This window comes from Fringilla coelebs (assembly GCF_963513975.1).
Source record: "Fringilla coelebs genome assembly, chromosome: 20".
Classification (NCBI taxonomy): domain Eukaryota; kingdom Metazoa; phylum Chordata; class Aves; order Passeriformes; family Fringillidae; genus Fringilla; species Fringilla coelebs.
The window spans coordinates 10,863,365-10,876,560 of NC_140046.1; the positions used below are offsets into that span (position 1 = coordinate 10,863,365).

The window sequence follows — 13,196 nt, forward strand, 5'->3', positions numbered from 1 at the left end:
GGTACCCAGTAATTTATGAGGTGAGTACAACCCTTTGCAGCCTGGGATCAGATTAGAAGACGCTGACAAGTGATGTTACAAGATGGGGCAAGTGCTTGCCCATGTGTCTCTGATTTTTGTGCACTTTTTTTAGTCTTTGCCCTTAAGATTGAAGTCTTTGGAGCAGGAGGATCCTTGAGGGTTGTGGCTGCTTCTGCAATGCCTTGTGCTGTGTGGAAATGAAAAGCCTGACACTCAGCTCCTCCTCCTCACTCGGAGCTCAGGAAAGAATGGATGGGTCCCTGCATCCCAAGGGACTCTGATAGACCTCAGAGCTTTCGGATAAGACTGGTCTCACTGGGTCACAATCAGAGTTGTAAAACATGATACCAAAGGTACCCCATTATCAGATTTCTTGAAAAAAATATTAATTAGGTATTAAGCAAAACAGAAATTCAGGTCTTGATCAGAAGCCTCCAGGCACAATCCACTTCTAAAACAAGGCAAAGGATGCAATCAATTATTTAGCTGAGTTGAGAGGCAGACAGGCATGGTGTGGCAGTTTTGGCTCTGTCTGCTCAGCCACCTTGAGGAGACCTTGGGCCTGTGGCAGCAGGATTGCTCCTCCCAACGCTCAGCATCCCCTGCCAGGGGACAGCAGGCACTGCTCCATCCCACAGCTGAGCCCTGCTCTCAGACTCTCACATCCTGCCACAGTGAGATGGGAGTTTATCCCAATGATCTGGGAAATGGAGCACTTATACACACGCACATCTGGGTTGGGAACCTTTAGGCTCGGCTCAGTAAACCCTCTCCAGGCTCTGGCTTGTGCTTTAAGCCAAGCTCCTTGACTTGTCCAGGACATAACAGAGAGACTTGGGAGATCATAGAATCATGGAATGGTTTGGCTTGGAAGGGACCTTGAGAATTGTCTACTTCCAACCCCCCTGCTGCTGCCTTCCACTAAACTAGGTATTAATCCATTGCAGAGGATTGTTGGAGGTTAAATGGCATGTGCTGACAGTATCAGATGTGCTCTAGCCTTGTGCTTAGAAGGAATCTGTGAGGAAAAACTCAACTGATAAACTACAGAGGCACTTCATATTGCAGCTTTGGACTATGAAAGGGTCTTGAGTCGTTTAGTCAAAACTAAACTGAGGATCCCTAAGGAATCACTTGCTCCATATAAGTTAAAACACTCTGGCACTTTCTGACATTCCAGTTTCACGAAAGAAACTTTTTCCTTTGAGAAAAAACTCCCCGAAACTCCCAGGTAAGAAAAGGCCTTAAATGGTTCCTGTGCTCCTGCTGGGAAGATGTGCAGGGAAGGCAGAGTCAGGTTCTGGTGCTCCCCTGCCCTGGGAAACTCCTTGCAAGCTCAGCTGTGGTTTTGGTTCCTCTGCTGGCACCTGCTGTACTTTCTGCTTGCTGGTGGCTTCACACGCATTGGTGCTGCCACATTTCCTTGTTTACTGGCAGGTCACCGTGTCCCTTGAAGGTCCCCAGCCGTTGTTCAGTGCTCAGAGGTTTGTGTTACCAAGAGTTTTGTGAGTTCAACGTGACCGTGGTGACATCAGCGGCTTTGCCCGGAGCAGTTGCAGTGCCCTGCACCCTGTCCTGCCCCCCAGGCTGCCTGCTGGGAGCAGGCCCTGGCACAGCACCTGCCTTTCCCAAAAACGTGCTCAGGCACTGTCTGGGAAAGTGTTGCTTGGCACAGGCCAGGAGCTGTGGGTGGCTCACAAACAGGCTTGGATGATCACAGGCTGGTGCTTAAGTCCACACCTTGGCTCTGTTTCATTTACTACTATAAACAAAGCCTTTGCTGCTCTCTGTTATCCATCCTTGAGTGATCCTGAAGGCAGAAATAGATCTCCTGGGAGTGACTGCTCTGCAAGTCACCTTGCAAAACAGAGCAGCACTTAAAGTAAAGGGTCCCCACGGTGTTTTGACTTGGCCAAACGAACATTATTTCTTTGGAATGCTTCAGTTTAAAGTCTTCATTGTTATTATCTGTGAGATGTCATTAAGGAAGCTATGTAAACTGACAGAGGGCAGGGTGACATGAGATGTTGGGAAAAAATTGTTCCCTGTGAGGGTAGTGAGGTCCTGGCACAGGGTGCCCAGGGTAGCTGTGTCTGCCCCTGGATCCCTGGAAGCATCCAAGGCCAGGTTGGACAGGGTTTGGAGAAACCTGGGACAGTGGAAGGTGTCCCTGCCCATGAAGGGGGTGGAATGGGATGGGCTTTAAGGTTCCATCCACCACAAACCATTCCTTGACTCTGTGGTCTCCAGATAAATCCTGCAGCAGGGGTGGTGGGATAATTGAGCATGGTTGGTGTGTGGGTCTGGTTCAGGGCTGTTGAGTTCATTTTCCCATCTCCAGGAAGGACCAGGCAGCAGGAGCAGCACCTCAGGGAAATGTAACAAACAGGATAGGGATGCAGGTGTTCTTTCCTGGTGCATCTTTGGAGCATCTGCTATCTTAAATTTCCTACACCCATTTGGGAGAATGGGCGACTGTCTCATGGTCATTTGGTGAACCTGCCACCAAGTGTTGGAGCCAGTTAGTAGTTCCACATTGCACTGTCACTGTGAGTCCACTTCTTGGTTTTGTTTGCTGTCCAAGAAATACTTGTGTTTCTGAAACATGGCATGACCATTCCAGTGCTTGCTTGTGTCTGTGCCTCCCATCTCTGGAGCTTGGTTTGGCTCAACATGATCCTTTTTGAGAGGAGTTTGTGTCATTTTAGGATGGTTAAGATGTGAAGCCATAATATTTTATTTCGTACTCCTTTCCCAGTAACTGTTAGCATATCCTTAACCTTCATGCTTCTCTTGAGCACTGAGTTGAGGCTTTTGAGTGCATCCCAGTGACCTCAAAGCTTTTGGGATCTGCACCAAACTGCTCCATGTCACAGCTGGGGTTATGCTTTGATCATCTGTAAATACTCTTCACTTATTAATGCTAAATTTCACACTCTCTGGGTCATTCTCTATCGTCAGCAGCTTTGTCGCATCACAGTGACTTCCTTTTCCAGGCCAGTTGGGAATGACTTGACCAGTGTGTTCATGTGAGAAATGCACTGATTCCTGCTTCAGGCCTGCTTGTCAGTAAGCACAGCCAGGGTAGGGTTCACATTTATGGGTTGTTGATAAACACCAGCTCAGGCCTCCACCCAGAAACTCCCTGGTCTGATGCCAAGTGAGCTCATATTCCCAACTTACAGGTGATAAGTGAAATGGTTTAACAGTGGGTTTGTAATTGGAGGGAGGGAAAAAAAAGAAAGAGAAGGAGAGAACAGAACAGCCTTAAAATCAAGTGGAAGGTGTCCCTGCCCATGGCAGGGGGGTCAAACAAGATGATCTTCAACCTCCCTTCCAACCCAAACTATTCCATGATTCTATGAAATGACTATTACTTTCCCAAAATACAACCATAATGATTTTAAGTTCTTCTCTCTGGTTTAATTTATAAATACAGTCATATCTATATACAGTAATATCTATTTTATATATTTATGGGTTACAGGATATGATAATATATATAAATAGAAGTCAGAGATTGGACTTGGGGATCTTGAAGGTCTTTTTCAACCTAAATGATTCTATATTATTGTAAATAAAAGTATGAGGCTGATTTAGCCTCTCTGTCAGTGCTGCGGTGATGAAAAATGGTTTTTTGAGATTGCCTGCCCTCTTTCACTTCTTGATGAGAGTCAGTGCTGTAGATGGAGCAGCTGCAGCCAGGAGTAGCTCAGGTGTGGCTGTGCACAGGGAGCGTGTCCCGGACCAGCCCCGCGCCCCCGGGGGCTCAGCAAGGCTCTGTCTGTGTGTCCCCACAGACACGTGCGCAACGGGGCGGTGATCGCGCGCTGCAGCCAGCCCGAGATCAGCTGGTGGGGCTGGCGGAACGCCGACGACGAGTACCTGGTGACATCCATTGCCAAAGCCTGTGCCTTGAACCCCGGAGCGAGGCCGTCAGGCGCCGCGCCGCACGCCGGGAGCAGCGACGGCAGCGAGCCCTGCGACGCCGACTTCGGTGAGACGGCTCCTGCCAGCCCTCCTGAATGGGGACATTGCTGTCCCGGGGCAGGGCTTCACCCCAGTGTCCGGGGAGAGAACCTGGGCCCCATCGTGCTGTGACCGCGGTGTGTGGGTGGCTCTCTGGGCTCACTCAGGAGGCAGGTGCCAGGAGCTCAGTCCCTGTGTGTCCCTGCAGACTCGTCCTTGACAGCGTGTTCAGGCGTGGAGAATGCAGGAACCCCTCAGAAGCTGCTGATCCTCGATGCCAGGTCCTACACGGCAGCCGTGGCCAACAGGGCCAAGGGAGGTGGCTGCGAATGCGAAGGTACCGAGGGCCAAGAACATCCCAGAGCATCTTCCTCTTGGGCCTGGCAGTGGCTCTTAGGGCACAGCATTTTGGTGCTTGGTCTCTGGCAGCATGTTCCCCCACAGGGATCTGATGGGGCTGGATCAACAGGCCAAGGCCAATTGGATGAGGTTCAATTAGGCCAAATGCTAGGTCCTACATTTGGTTCACAGCAGCCCCGCTGGAATGTTCCATGCTGGGGCAGAGTGGCTGGAAAGCTGCCCAGTGGAAAAGGACCTGGGGGTGCTGGTTGGCAGCCGCTGAACACGGGCCTAGGTGTGCCCAGGTGAGCAACAGGTCAATGACACCTGAGCTGTACCAGCAGTAAAGTGGTCACAGGGCAGTGACAGTCCACCTTATCTGGCCACTGGGGTCAGTTTTGTGCCCATTAGGACAAGAAAGACCATTAAGAGGGAATGGAGCTAGGGAAGGGTCTAGAGCAGCTGAGGGAGCTGGGGAAGGGGTTCAGCCTGGAGAAAAGGAGGCTCAGGGGGGACCTTCTGGCTCTGCACAACTCCCTGACAGGAGGGGGCAACCAGGAGAGAGTCAGGCTCTGCTCCCAGGGAACAAGGCACAGGATGAGTGGAAGTGGCATCAAACTGTGCCAGGGGAGGTTTAGGTTGGATGTGGGGAAAATTTCTTCAGTGAAGTGTTGTCAGGCCCTGGCACAGCTGCGCAGGGCAGTGTTAAGAGTCCCCATCTGTGGAGGGGTTAACAGGTCCATATGGCACTTGGGGATATGGTCAATGGTGGCCTTGGCAGTGCTGGGAAATGGTTGGACTCAATGACCTTGGAGGTTTTTCCCAACCTTAGTTGGGAAAAACCATGAACACCGGGGTGGTGTGGGAGGGGTGGCTGCACTGGGGTGTGGAGGCAGTTGCTGCAGTAGCAGCAGGGTTGGATTTTATGACCCTTGTGGGTCCCTTCCAGCTCAGAATGTTCTGTAGCTCCCGTAGCTCTCTCTAAATGTTCCTGTCTCTTGTGTCAGAGTATTACCCCAACTGTGAAGTCATGTTCATGGGCATGGCCAACATCCACTCCATCCGGAACAGCTTCCAGTATCTGCGTGCTGTCTGCAGTCAAGTGCCAGACCCCAGCAAGTGAGTGACTCTTCTCTAGCTGAGTTTGATGCCATATCTGTCAGTGACCTGGGGGGGGAGCGTGGGGGGGTTTCCACTCTGTTTTCCTTTTTTTATCCCAGGTTTCTAACTGAGAAAATGGAGGGATAGGAAAGTGGTCACAGTGCTTGAATGCTGCTAATTCAGATCCATTAATCCAGAAGGGATTGTGGTGCTCAGTGTCACTTAGTTGTGTGTATCCTCTGGGGGTTTCTAAAATGTGGGGGTATTTGAGAAAAATTCAATTTGGGGTTGGATTCTTTGCCCTTCTTTCCAGGCTCCCTGGATCCTCTGGGACATGTTTTAGAAAAGACTTATTTTCACTGAGGACTCCAAGAAAACTGAAGTCAAAATGTATTTTTTTTTCTAGAGTAGGAAGCTAAGCAACCATTCTTGCCTTTTTTCCCCTTTGCAGCTGGCTTTCAGCCCTGGAGAGCACCAAGTGGCTGCAGCATCTGTCCGTCATGCTGAAGGCAGCAGTGCTGGTCTCCAGTGCCATGGACAGAGAAGGGCGTCCGGTGCTGGTTCACTGCTCCGACGGCTGGGACAGGACTCCACAGATTGTGGCACTGGCAAAGATTCTCCTGGACCCTTACTACCGGACCATGGAGGTAGGATTGTGCTCTGGTGCAGTTCATGTCTGTTCAAAGGCAGCTTTTATCTCGGAATCCCCGTGGAAAGAAGCAACACTGCATTTGGGGATAAGCTTAGTGGTGTTTCTGAGCTGCTGGGCTGGGTGTTGAGTTTTCCCTGTTCTCTTCCTGCCTGTTTTGGGTGAACTGTTCCTCATTCCTCTGCCCAGCCTGGGGAAGTGCTGTGGGAAATACCATCTTGTGCTCAAAGTTCAGTTGCTTCCCTACTCTGAAATCTCTGAGCTGGTTACTGCATAGACATAACAACTGTTAGTTTGTGTCTGGAAACCTCCAACCCTGGTGAGCTTTGCTCCCAAACCAGGCACCGCAGCAGCCTCCTTCCCAGCCTTTCCTGGTGGATGGGGCGTGCTTTGTCCTGCCACGTGTCCTCGGCAAAGTCTCTGCAGTTGTTTTTTCATTTAATCACAGGGCTTTCAGGTGCTTGTTGAATCGGACTGGCTGGACTTTGGTCACAAGTTTGGGGATCGCTGTGGACACCAGGAAAAGGTGGAGGATCAGAACGAGCAGTGCCCAGTTTTTCTCCAGTGGCTGGATGCTGTTCATCAGCTTCTGAAGCAATTTCCCTGTCTCTTCGAATTTAATGAAGCTTTTCTGGTAAGAAAAACATGTGAGCAGAAACAGAGGGAAGGACGTGATGTTTTACAATAGTGGAGTTGAAAGAAAAGAGGTCTGCAAAACCTGGGACATCTTGATGTGATCACAGAATCCCAGAATGGTTTGGGTTGGAAGGGAACTTAAAGCACATCTCGTTCCATCCATCCCCTGCCATGGGCAGGGGCACCTTCCACTACTCCAGATTGCTTTGTCCAGCCTGGCCTTGGACACTTTCAGGGATGGGACAGCCACAGCTTCTCTGGGCAGCCTGGTCCAGGACCTCACCACCCTCACAGGGAACAATTTCTCTGTAACATCTCATCTAAATTTGTTTTCTTTTAGTTTAAATCTGTTCTCCCATGAAGGGGTGGTGGAAGGTTTGTATACTCTGATTTTCCTGAATCCCTTCTTCAGTCCCTTCCTGCCCCAGGGAATTCAGATGCCAGCAGCAGCTCTGGTTTGACTTGCATATCTCAGAGCTATATGGGTCTGAAATATTTTTTTAAAAATAAAAGAGAGGAAAAAAAATTAATCTCTGTCTTACCAAAAAATGTAGGACAAGGTTCTAGAGAGTAATTTGGTTCTAGAGGGATTGGTTTGGTATCAGCTGAGTGTTACTTTCCCTTCAATTGAAGTCATCCCTGTCCTACCCAGTGTGGAAGCAAGGACAGCAGTGAGGTCACCCAGGGTAGGCAGTGCATGAGCCATCCCAGAGGAGGGGAAGACATGTCTCCTGTAGGCAGGAGCCCCCTTTTCCCCATGGCTCTGAGTGTGGCTCTGCCTCCCTGCCACAGGTGAAGCTGGTGCAGCACACGTATTCCTGCCTCTACGGGACCTTCCTGGGGAACAGCCCCTGCGAGCGCGAGATGCACAACATCTACAAGCGCACGTGCTCCGTGTGGTCCCTGCTGCGGGCTGGCAACAAGAACTTCCACAACCTGCTCTATATGCCCGGATCCGAGCAGGTCAGTAGGGCTCCTGACCCAGCTTTCCAGGCTTTTTCCCTGGCAGGCACTGGGGAGGGGCTGAGGGGGTTTCCGAGGCGTTGGGCTCTGACACGGGCGGTGTCACAGGTGCTGCATCCTGTATGCCATGTGCGTGCCCTGCACCTCTGGACAGCCGTGTACCTCCCGGCCTCCTCACCACATCCTCTGGGACAGGAGGACATGGACATCTACATGCCCCCTGGATCTCAGAGCCAGGACTTCAGTGGCAGGTGTTTGGACAGGTAAGAGCTTAAAGCTTCAGCCTCAGGGTATTGCATACCCACAGATCTTCCTGCCCTTCTTGAATTTTGTTGTGGTTTCCCTGTTGTTGTTCTCATCTTCCTTGTGAGAGCAAGAGCTCTGTAGCAGTGCCCCAGCTGCTCAGAGGAGTTGAGGTCCCTGCTGCACCCCAAAGGCAGGGGGCCACACTGTGGTGTTGTGCATTTCAGCTCCTGCAGCTGCGCTGCCCATCTCCACTGACCCATGGAGCTGTAATGAGGAATATTTCCCTGCCCTCATCTCAGTTTTGAGTGAAACCAGGGAGGTTTTGGGGGGTTTATTGTGAGATTTGCTTTGCTTTTGGGTTCTAGATTGCCAAAGACAAGATCTATGGATGACCTGCTCTCAGCCTGTGACTCCAGCAGCCCTCTGACCCGCACATCCAGTGACCCCAACCTGAACAACCACTGTCAGGAGGTGCGGGTGGGCTTGGAAGCCCGGCATGTCAACACTGAAGGGGGTGAAGGTGCTGCAGTGACCACAGGAGAGGCACAGCCCAGGGAGGAGGAGGACAAGGAGGAGGAGGAGGAAGAGAACCCTCCCCTGCAAGCCAGCAGCCATGCTGAGCACGAAGGGCCAAGCAGGCAGCTGGGCAGCCAGTCTGCTGTGCCGGCCAGCAGTGTCCCTGTGGAGGTGGAAGAGGGAAATGGAACACTCACGGAGGAAATGGATGGCAGAGGTCCAGATCCAAATCCTTCTGGACAGGAAAACAGTTACAAGATTTCCACCAGTTCTGGAAGGCATTTGGAAACCTGTCCTCAGGAACCTTTGAAGGCTGCTGGTACTGTGTCCAACGGAGAAGGCTGTCCTAAGAGAATCACCACCTGCATTTCTAGCCAGGAGTTCCTGGCACCAGACACCCCTTCTCAGGACATCCCAGGCCCTGCCCTGGGTATTCCATGCCCAGATGCAGACAAAGGCAGAGTTGATGCTGGCCGAAGCATGCCCTTCGAGGAGCCTGGCCAGCCAGGGAGGCTCCTGCTGGAGCATTGGCGCAAGCCCATTTCCCAGAGCCAAAGCAGTGAGTTCTCCTTCCTGGGGTGCAACTGGGACAGTTTTCAAGGCATGGTGACATCACTCCCCAATGGAGAGCCCACACCCAGACACCTCCTATCCTATGGCTGCTGCAGCAAGAGGCTGAGCAGCAAACCCCTGCGGGCCCCAGGCCTGTGCCTCAGTGGCCCATGGTCTGGCAGGGAAGGTGGGAAGCCCTCGGCCTGTGCTGGCCATGTGAGCACACATTTCGGGAAGCCCAGCCGTTTGTGGCTTCCCTGTCACCTGAAACAAGCCTCTGGTCCCAAGCACCTGCCGCCAAAATGTCCTTCTCCTGTGCCTCCTGTCTACCTGGATGACGACGGGCTGCCCTTCCCCACGGATGTGATCCAGCACCGGCTGCGGCAGATTGAGGCCAGCTACAAGCAGGAGGTGGAGCAGCTGCGCCGGCAGGTGCGGGAGCTGCAGCTGCGCCTGGACATTCGCCACTTCTGCGCCCCTCCGGCCGAGCCCCCCATGGACTACGAGGATGACTTTGTGAGTACAGGCCGCTCACACCCCATGCCGGGTCCCTGGTACCTCTGTACACCTCCCTCTCCAACCCACACCTCTCCATACATTTGGGAAGGGGAGGGAAAAGATTGTTCCTCTGTCATTCGTGTCCCTGTCCTGGCCATGTCCTCCTCCACCCAGAGGGATCTCTGCTGCTCGAGGACCAAACTCCTACACACTCATGGATGCTTTGCCCCCTGTCTGGGGGCTCAGGAGCCACCTGGGTGCCCCTCACCAGCACAAGAGTGTATGGAGCAGGGCGTGCCCTGGAGTGTGTGCCCAGCAGCAGAGGGGATTGGTGACCTGGTCTCGTTTTGCAGACGTGTCTTAAGGAATCAGACGACAGTGACACAGAGGATTTCTGTTCAGACCACAGTGAGGACTGTTTGTCAGAAGCAAGCTGGGAACCTGTGGATAAGAAGGAGACTGAGGTATGTGTCCCATCGTGGAGCTGTGATACAGTGGGAGGGAATGTTTTTTGCAGCTGACCTGGGTGGGCACAACAGCAGAGAGTGGTCTGGAAGTGAGGCAGTGAGCATGTCCTTGACTCATCCTCTGCTGCTAATGGCTCGGGTGCGGTAGGCTCACTGTGAGGTGTGGCCCAAAGCCACCCCCAGCTTGCTCAGAGCTGTCCCTGCGGGGGTTACAGATGGGAGCTAACTGGTGTCTGCCCTAGGTCACGCGGTGGGTCCCAGACCACATGGCCTCACACTGCTTCAACTGCGACTGTGAGTTCTGGCTGGCCAAACGGAGGCACCACTGCAGGTAAAAATGTCAGCGCTCTGGGCCTGTCCTCCCCTCAGCCTGGTGTCAAAAAATGCCCCTTTGCCAGGTCTGCTCCTACAGCTCCCAGGAGAAGCTTTTAGGTCTTTCCACTCACTACATGCCAGGCCTCATCAGTTCCCTGCAGAGTTACATTCTACATTGTTCTTGTTTCTATTTTTCCAAGGCTTTTGATCCCTTTCTGGGACAGCAATGAGTCCCTGTCAGCACTAGCAGTTTGCTTGCACTGCTGACCACAGTATAAAAAACACATTTACAATCCTCAGTCAGGCTGGTGCTTTGCCCTGACCTGGACCCTTTGTACTTGTTAAAGTTCTGCTGTGGTGGTCTCAGCTCTCTTCTCACTGGCTTTCTTTCTCTTGACAGGAACTGTGGGAATGTGTTCTGTGCTACTTGCTGCCATCTGAAACTGCCCATCCCTGATCAGCAGTTGTATGACCCTGTCCTCGTTTGCAACTCCTGTTTTGACCATATCCAAGTGTCTCGTGCCAGGGAGCTCATGAGCCAACATATGAAGAAACCCATTGCCACAGCTTCCAGCTGAATGCCAGACAAAGGACCTGTCTAAGCCCAGCCTTTTCTCTCATGGGTTTGAAGTGTGACTCTGCCTCCAGGGTAACTGTGAAGGCCTTTGGTGCAACACTTGAACACCAAGCTGGAATGCACTGTCCGCAGCAGCCTCGCTGCCAGGCTGGAGCAGAGGAGCTCAGATCAGAGTTTGCTGTGTCCCCACCCCGGAGCTGGTGGGCCTGTGTTTTGTAGCTCTGATGGCCTAGGGCTGAGAGAAGATCACAACCTCTTCCTTTTGTGGGTTGGAAAGCAACGTTTTCACAGCTGTTTGCCTGTGCGAAGTCCCCTCAAAGCAATAGAAAGGCATGTTTAGAGCCACCTCCCCCTCCAAAGCCAGGCTGCTGTGTGAGAAGGAAGAGGGCAAGCTCTCAATGGTCCTGTGGGTGTTGGAAGGGCCTCAGCCTGGAGCAGATCTGTAGATTTTCTTCCCATGAGTGTGATTTGCAATCAGCTTGGTGAACAAGACTCACTAGCCATCACTAATTGATTTTCTCTCAGGCTCTGAAGAGAAATTCATTCCAGCTGAAAACGGCTGAGCAGATCGTGCCCATTTTCAGGCTCCGCTGGGTTCGGTGTCTCACTGGACTTCGTCCCTGTCCCCAGCACCACGGGGAGATGGGAGATTGGCTTTTCACTTCTGCTCTGCCCCTCTGCTTTGTCTGCGGTTGTGTCACAGCCTGGTGCTAACACAGGAATGGCACCCTGATCCTCTCCTGGCATGGAAACAGAACTCGTGTTCCTGTGTTGCTCCTCCTCCCCTTTTCTGCCCTCAGCTCTCCACTTCCTACTGCTCTTTATCCTGAAAACTTGATACCTTGAGGGTATAGGCCATAATGTGTTGTTTTACCTCCTGGAATGTGCTGTCTGGTGTATGTGAGGGTTTCAGTCCAAATGCTGCTATATATTTCTGTGCACTTAATGTAACCCGAAGAAGGGAGAATGAAGCATCGATACCAAAACGGGGGTGGGGAAGGACACTGGCTGACATAGACACTACGGTCTGTGCTTTTCACTTTAGGATGTACAGCTGCAGTGATAACCATGACATGTGGCATTTGTTCAGTGATGGAAACAATCTCTCTGACTTGCCCCAGTGCTACCTGAAATGCCTCTTGAATTTGACTTCTTTTTTTGTCTCCTGTACAGTGGTCAAAGTTCAGAGTTGCCAACTTGTAAATGCCTCTCTGCTTCTTCTTTAAACTAGAGAGCAGGAATCCCAACTCATCCTAAGGACAAAGAACTGGGTTTAGAAAGGAAGAATGGTTTATAAAGTGGGCTTCAGTGGGCTTGTAATCCCTGGCTCCCTTCAGGAGCATCCATCCTGCCTCCTCTGTAAGGCATCTGTGGATACTAGTCAGGAAGAAGAGTTTGAAAGTGGGGCATTTCTTTGCAGAAGTGTAGGTTTTCTTTCCAATATGTTCTGCGCTTCAGGAGCTGAGACTCAGTTTGTGGTAGGGAAGACTTTGGTCTGCTAACAAGGCAAAGAACATTGGTCTGCTAACAAGGCAAAGGACTTGACACTGTTGTGATTTCCCAGATCTTTCGGTAATGGTTTGTCATCTTCATCAGATGACATGAAATAAGGACCCTTTCCTGCACTTTGACTTGTCAGCCTCTGGTTTTGTAAATCCTGATGTGTAAGTGAAGCTCATCTTCTGAAGACCCTGTACTTACTTAGACTCTGCTTCTTTTCCATACTGGGAACAACCAACTTGGCTCTGGGAAGAGAAGGCACCTTGCTTCAGATTCTCCCCTGCCTTGTACCTTGCAGTCATTGCTGGACATGGAAGCGTGATCATTGGCCTGGCAGAAGGAACTTGGATTTGCTCCTGTTTTGCACATGTTGGAATGACTGCAAGTGATGAGGAAGCCAGAAACCAGGTACTGCTGGCCCTCCCATTCAGGCCATTAGTCCAAACTGCTTTTAGGTCTTGTGAGTTTCAGCGTCACAATGTGCTGGCCAAAAACTCCAGTCAGTTTGATGGCATTGTGACAAACGAAATGTGCTGTACAACTCGATACAGTCGAAATAAAATCTCTATATTAGTGCTGCTGGGTTTAGCCTCTTCTTTCCTCTGTGGGGAGTTCTGCTTGCCCAGGGAGTTTCAAGCTGCTGTTACTCACCACCTTTTCCCTTGATTAAGGTGTGTTAGGGATTTAATATCCTTTCTCACAATCAGAATCACAGGTAGTGTACAGAACACCTCTGCCCTCTTCCAAACAAACCTGCATGTCCTTCCCAGGATAACCAGGGCCTTCTGCCTCTCCTATAAGGACTCAAGTAGTTGTTTTCTTTCCAAGGAAGCATTGTTAGGCAGGA

At 51.4% G+C, this 13,196-nt stretch overlaps 1 protein-coding gene across 2 annotated transcripts in view; it reads left to right on the plus strand.

Annotated features, from left to right (window-relative positions):
* MTMR4 (myotubularin related protein 4) overlaps positions 1 to 12,910 on the plus strand; it is a 56,540-nt gene extending 43,630 nt beyond the window's left edge. For both annotated transcript variants that reach the window (XM_084219394.1, XM_084219395.1), the window contains exons 9-19: positions 3,822 to 4,018; positions 4,199 to 4,327; positions 5,337 to 5,448; positions 5,882 to 6,077; positions 6,528 to 6,713; positions 7,508 to 7,678; positions 7,787 to 7,941; positions 8,290 to 9,508; positions 9,844 to 9,954; positions 10,200 to 10,288; positions 10,673 to 12,910. In XM_084219394.1, the coding sequence (XP_084075520.1) occupies positions 3,822 to 4,018; positions 4,199 to 4,327; positions 5,337 to 5,448; positions 5,882 to 6,077; positions 6,528 to 6,713; positions 7,508 to 7,678; positions 7,787 to 7,941; positions 8,290 to 9,508; positions 9,844 to 9,954; positions 10,200 to 10,288; positions 10,673 to 10,850 (2,743 nt within the window). In that variant the 3' untranslated portion in view covers positions 10,851 to 12,910. The remainder of the gene's footprint in view (positions 1 to 3,821; positions 4,019 to 4,198; positions 4,328 to 5,336; positions 5,449 to 5,881; positions 6,078 to 6,527; positions 6,714 to 7,507; positions 7,679 to 7,786; positions 7,942 to 8,289; positions 9,509 to 9,843; positions 9,955 to 10,199; positions 10,289 to 10,672) is intronic.
* The last annotated feature ends 286 nt before the right edge of the window (positions 12,911 to 13,196 follow it).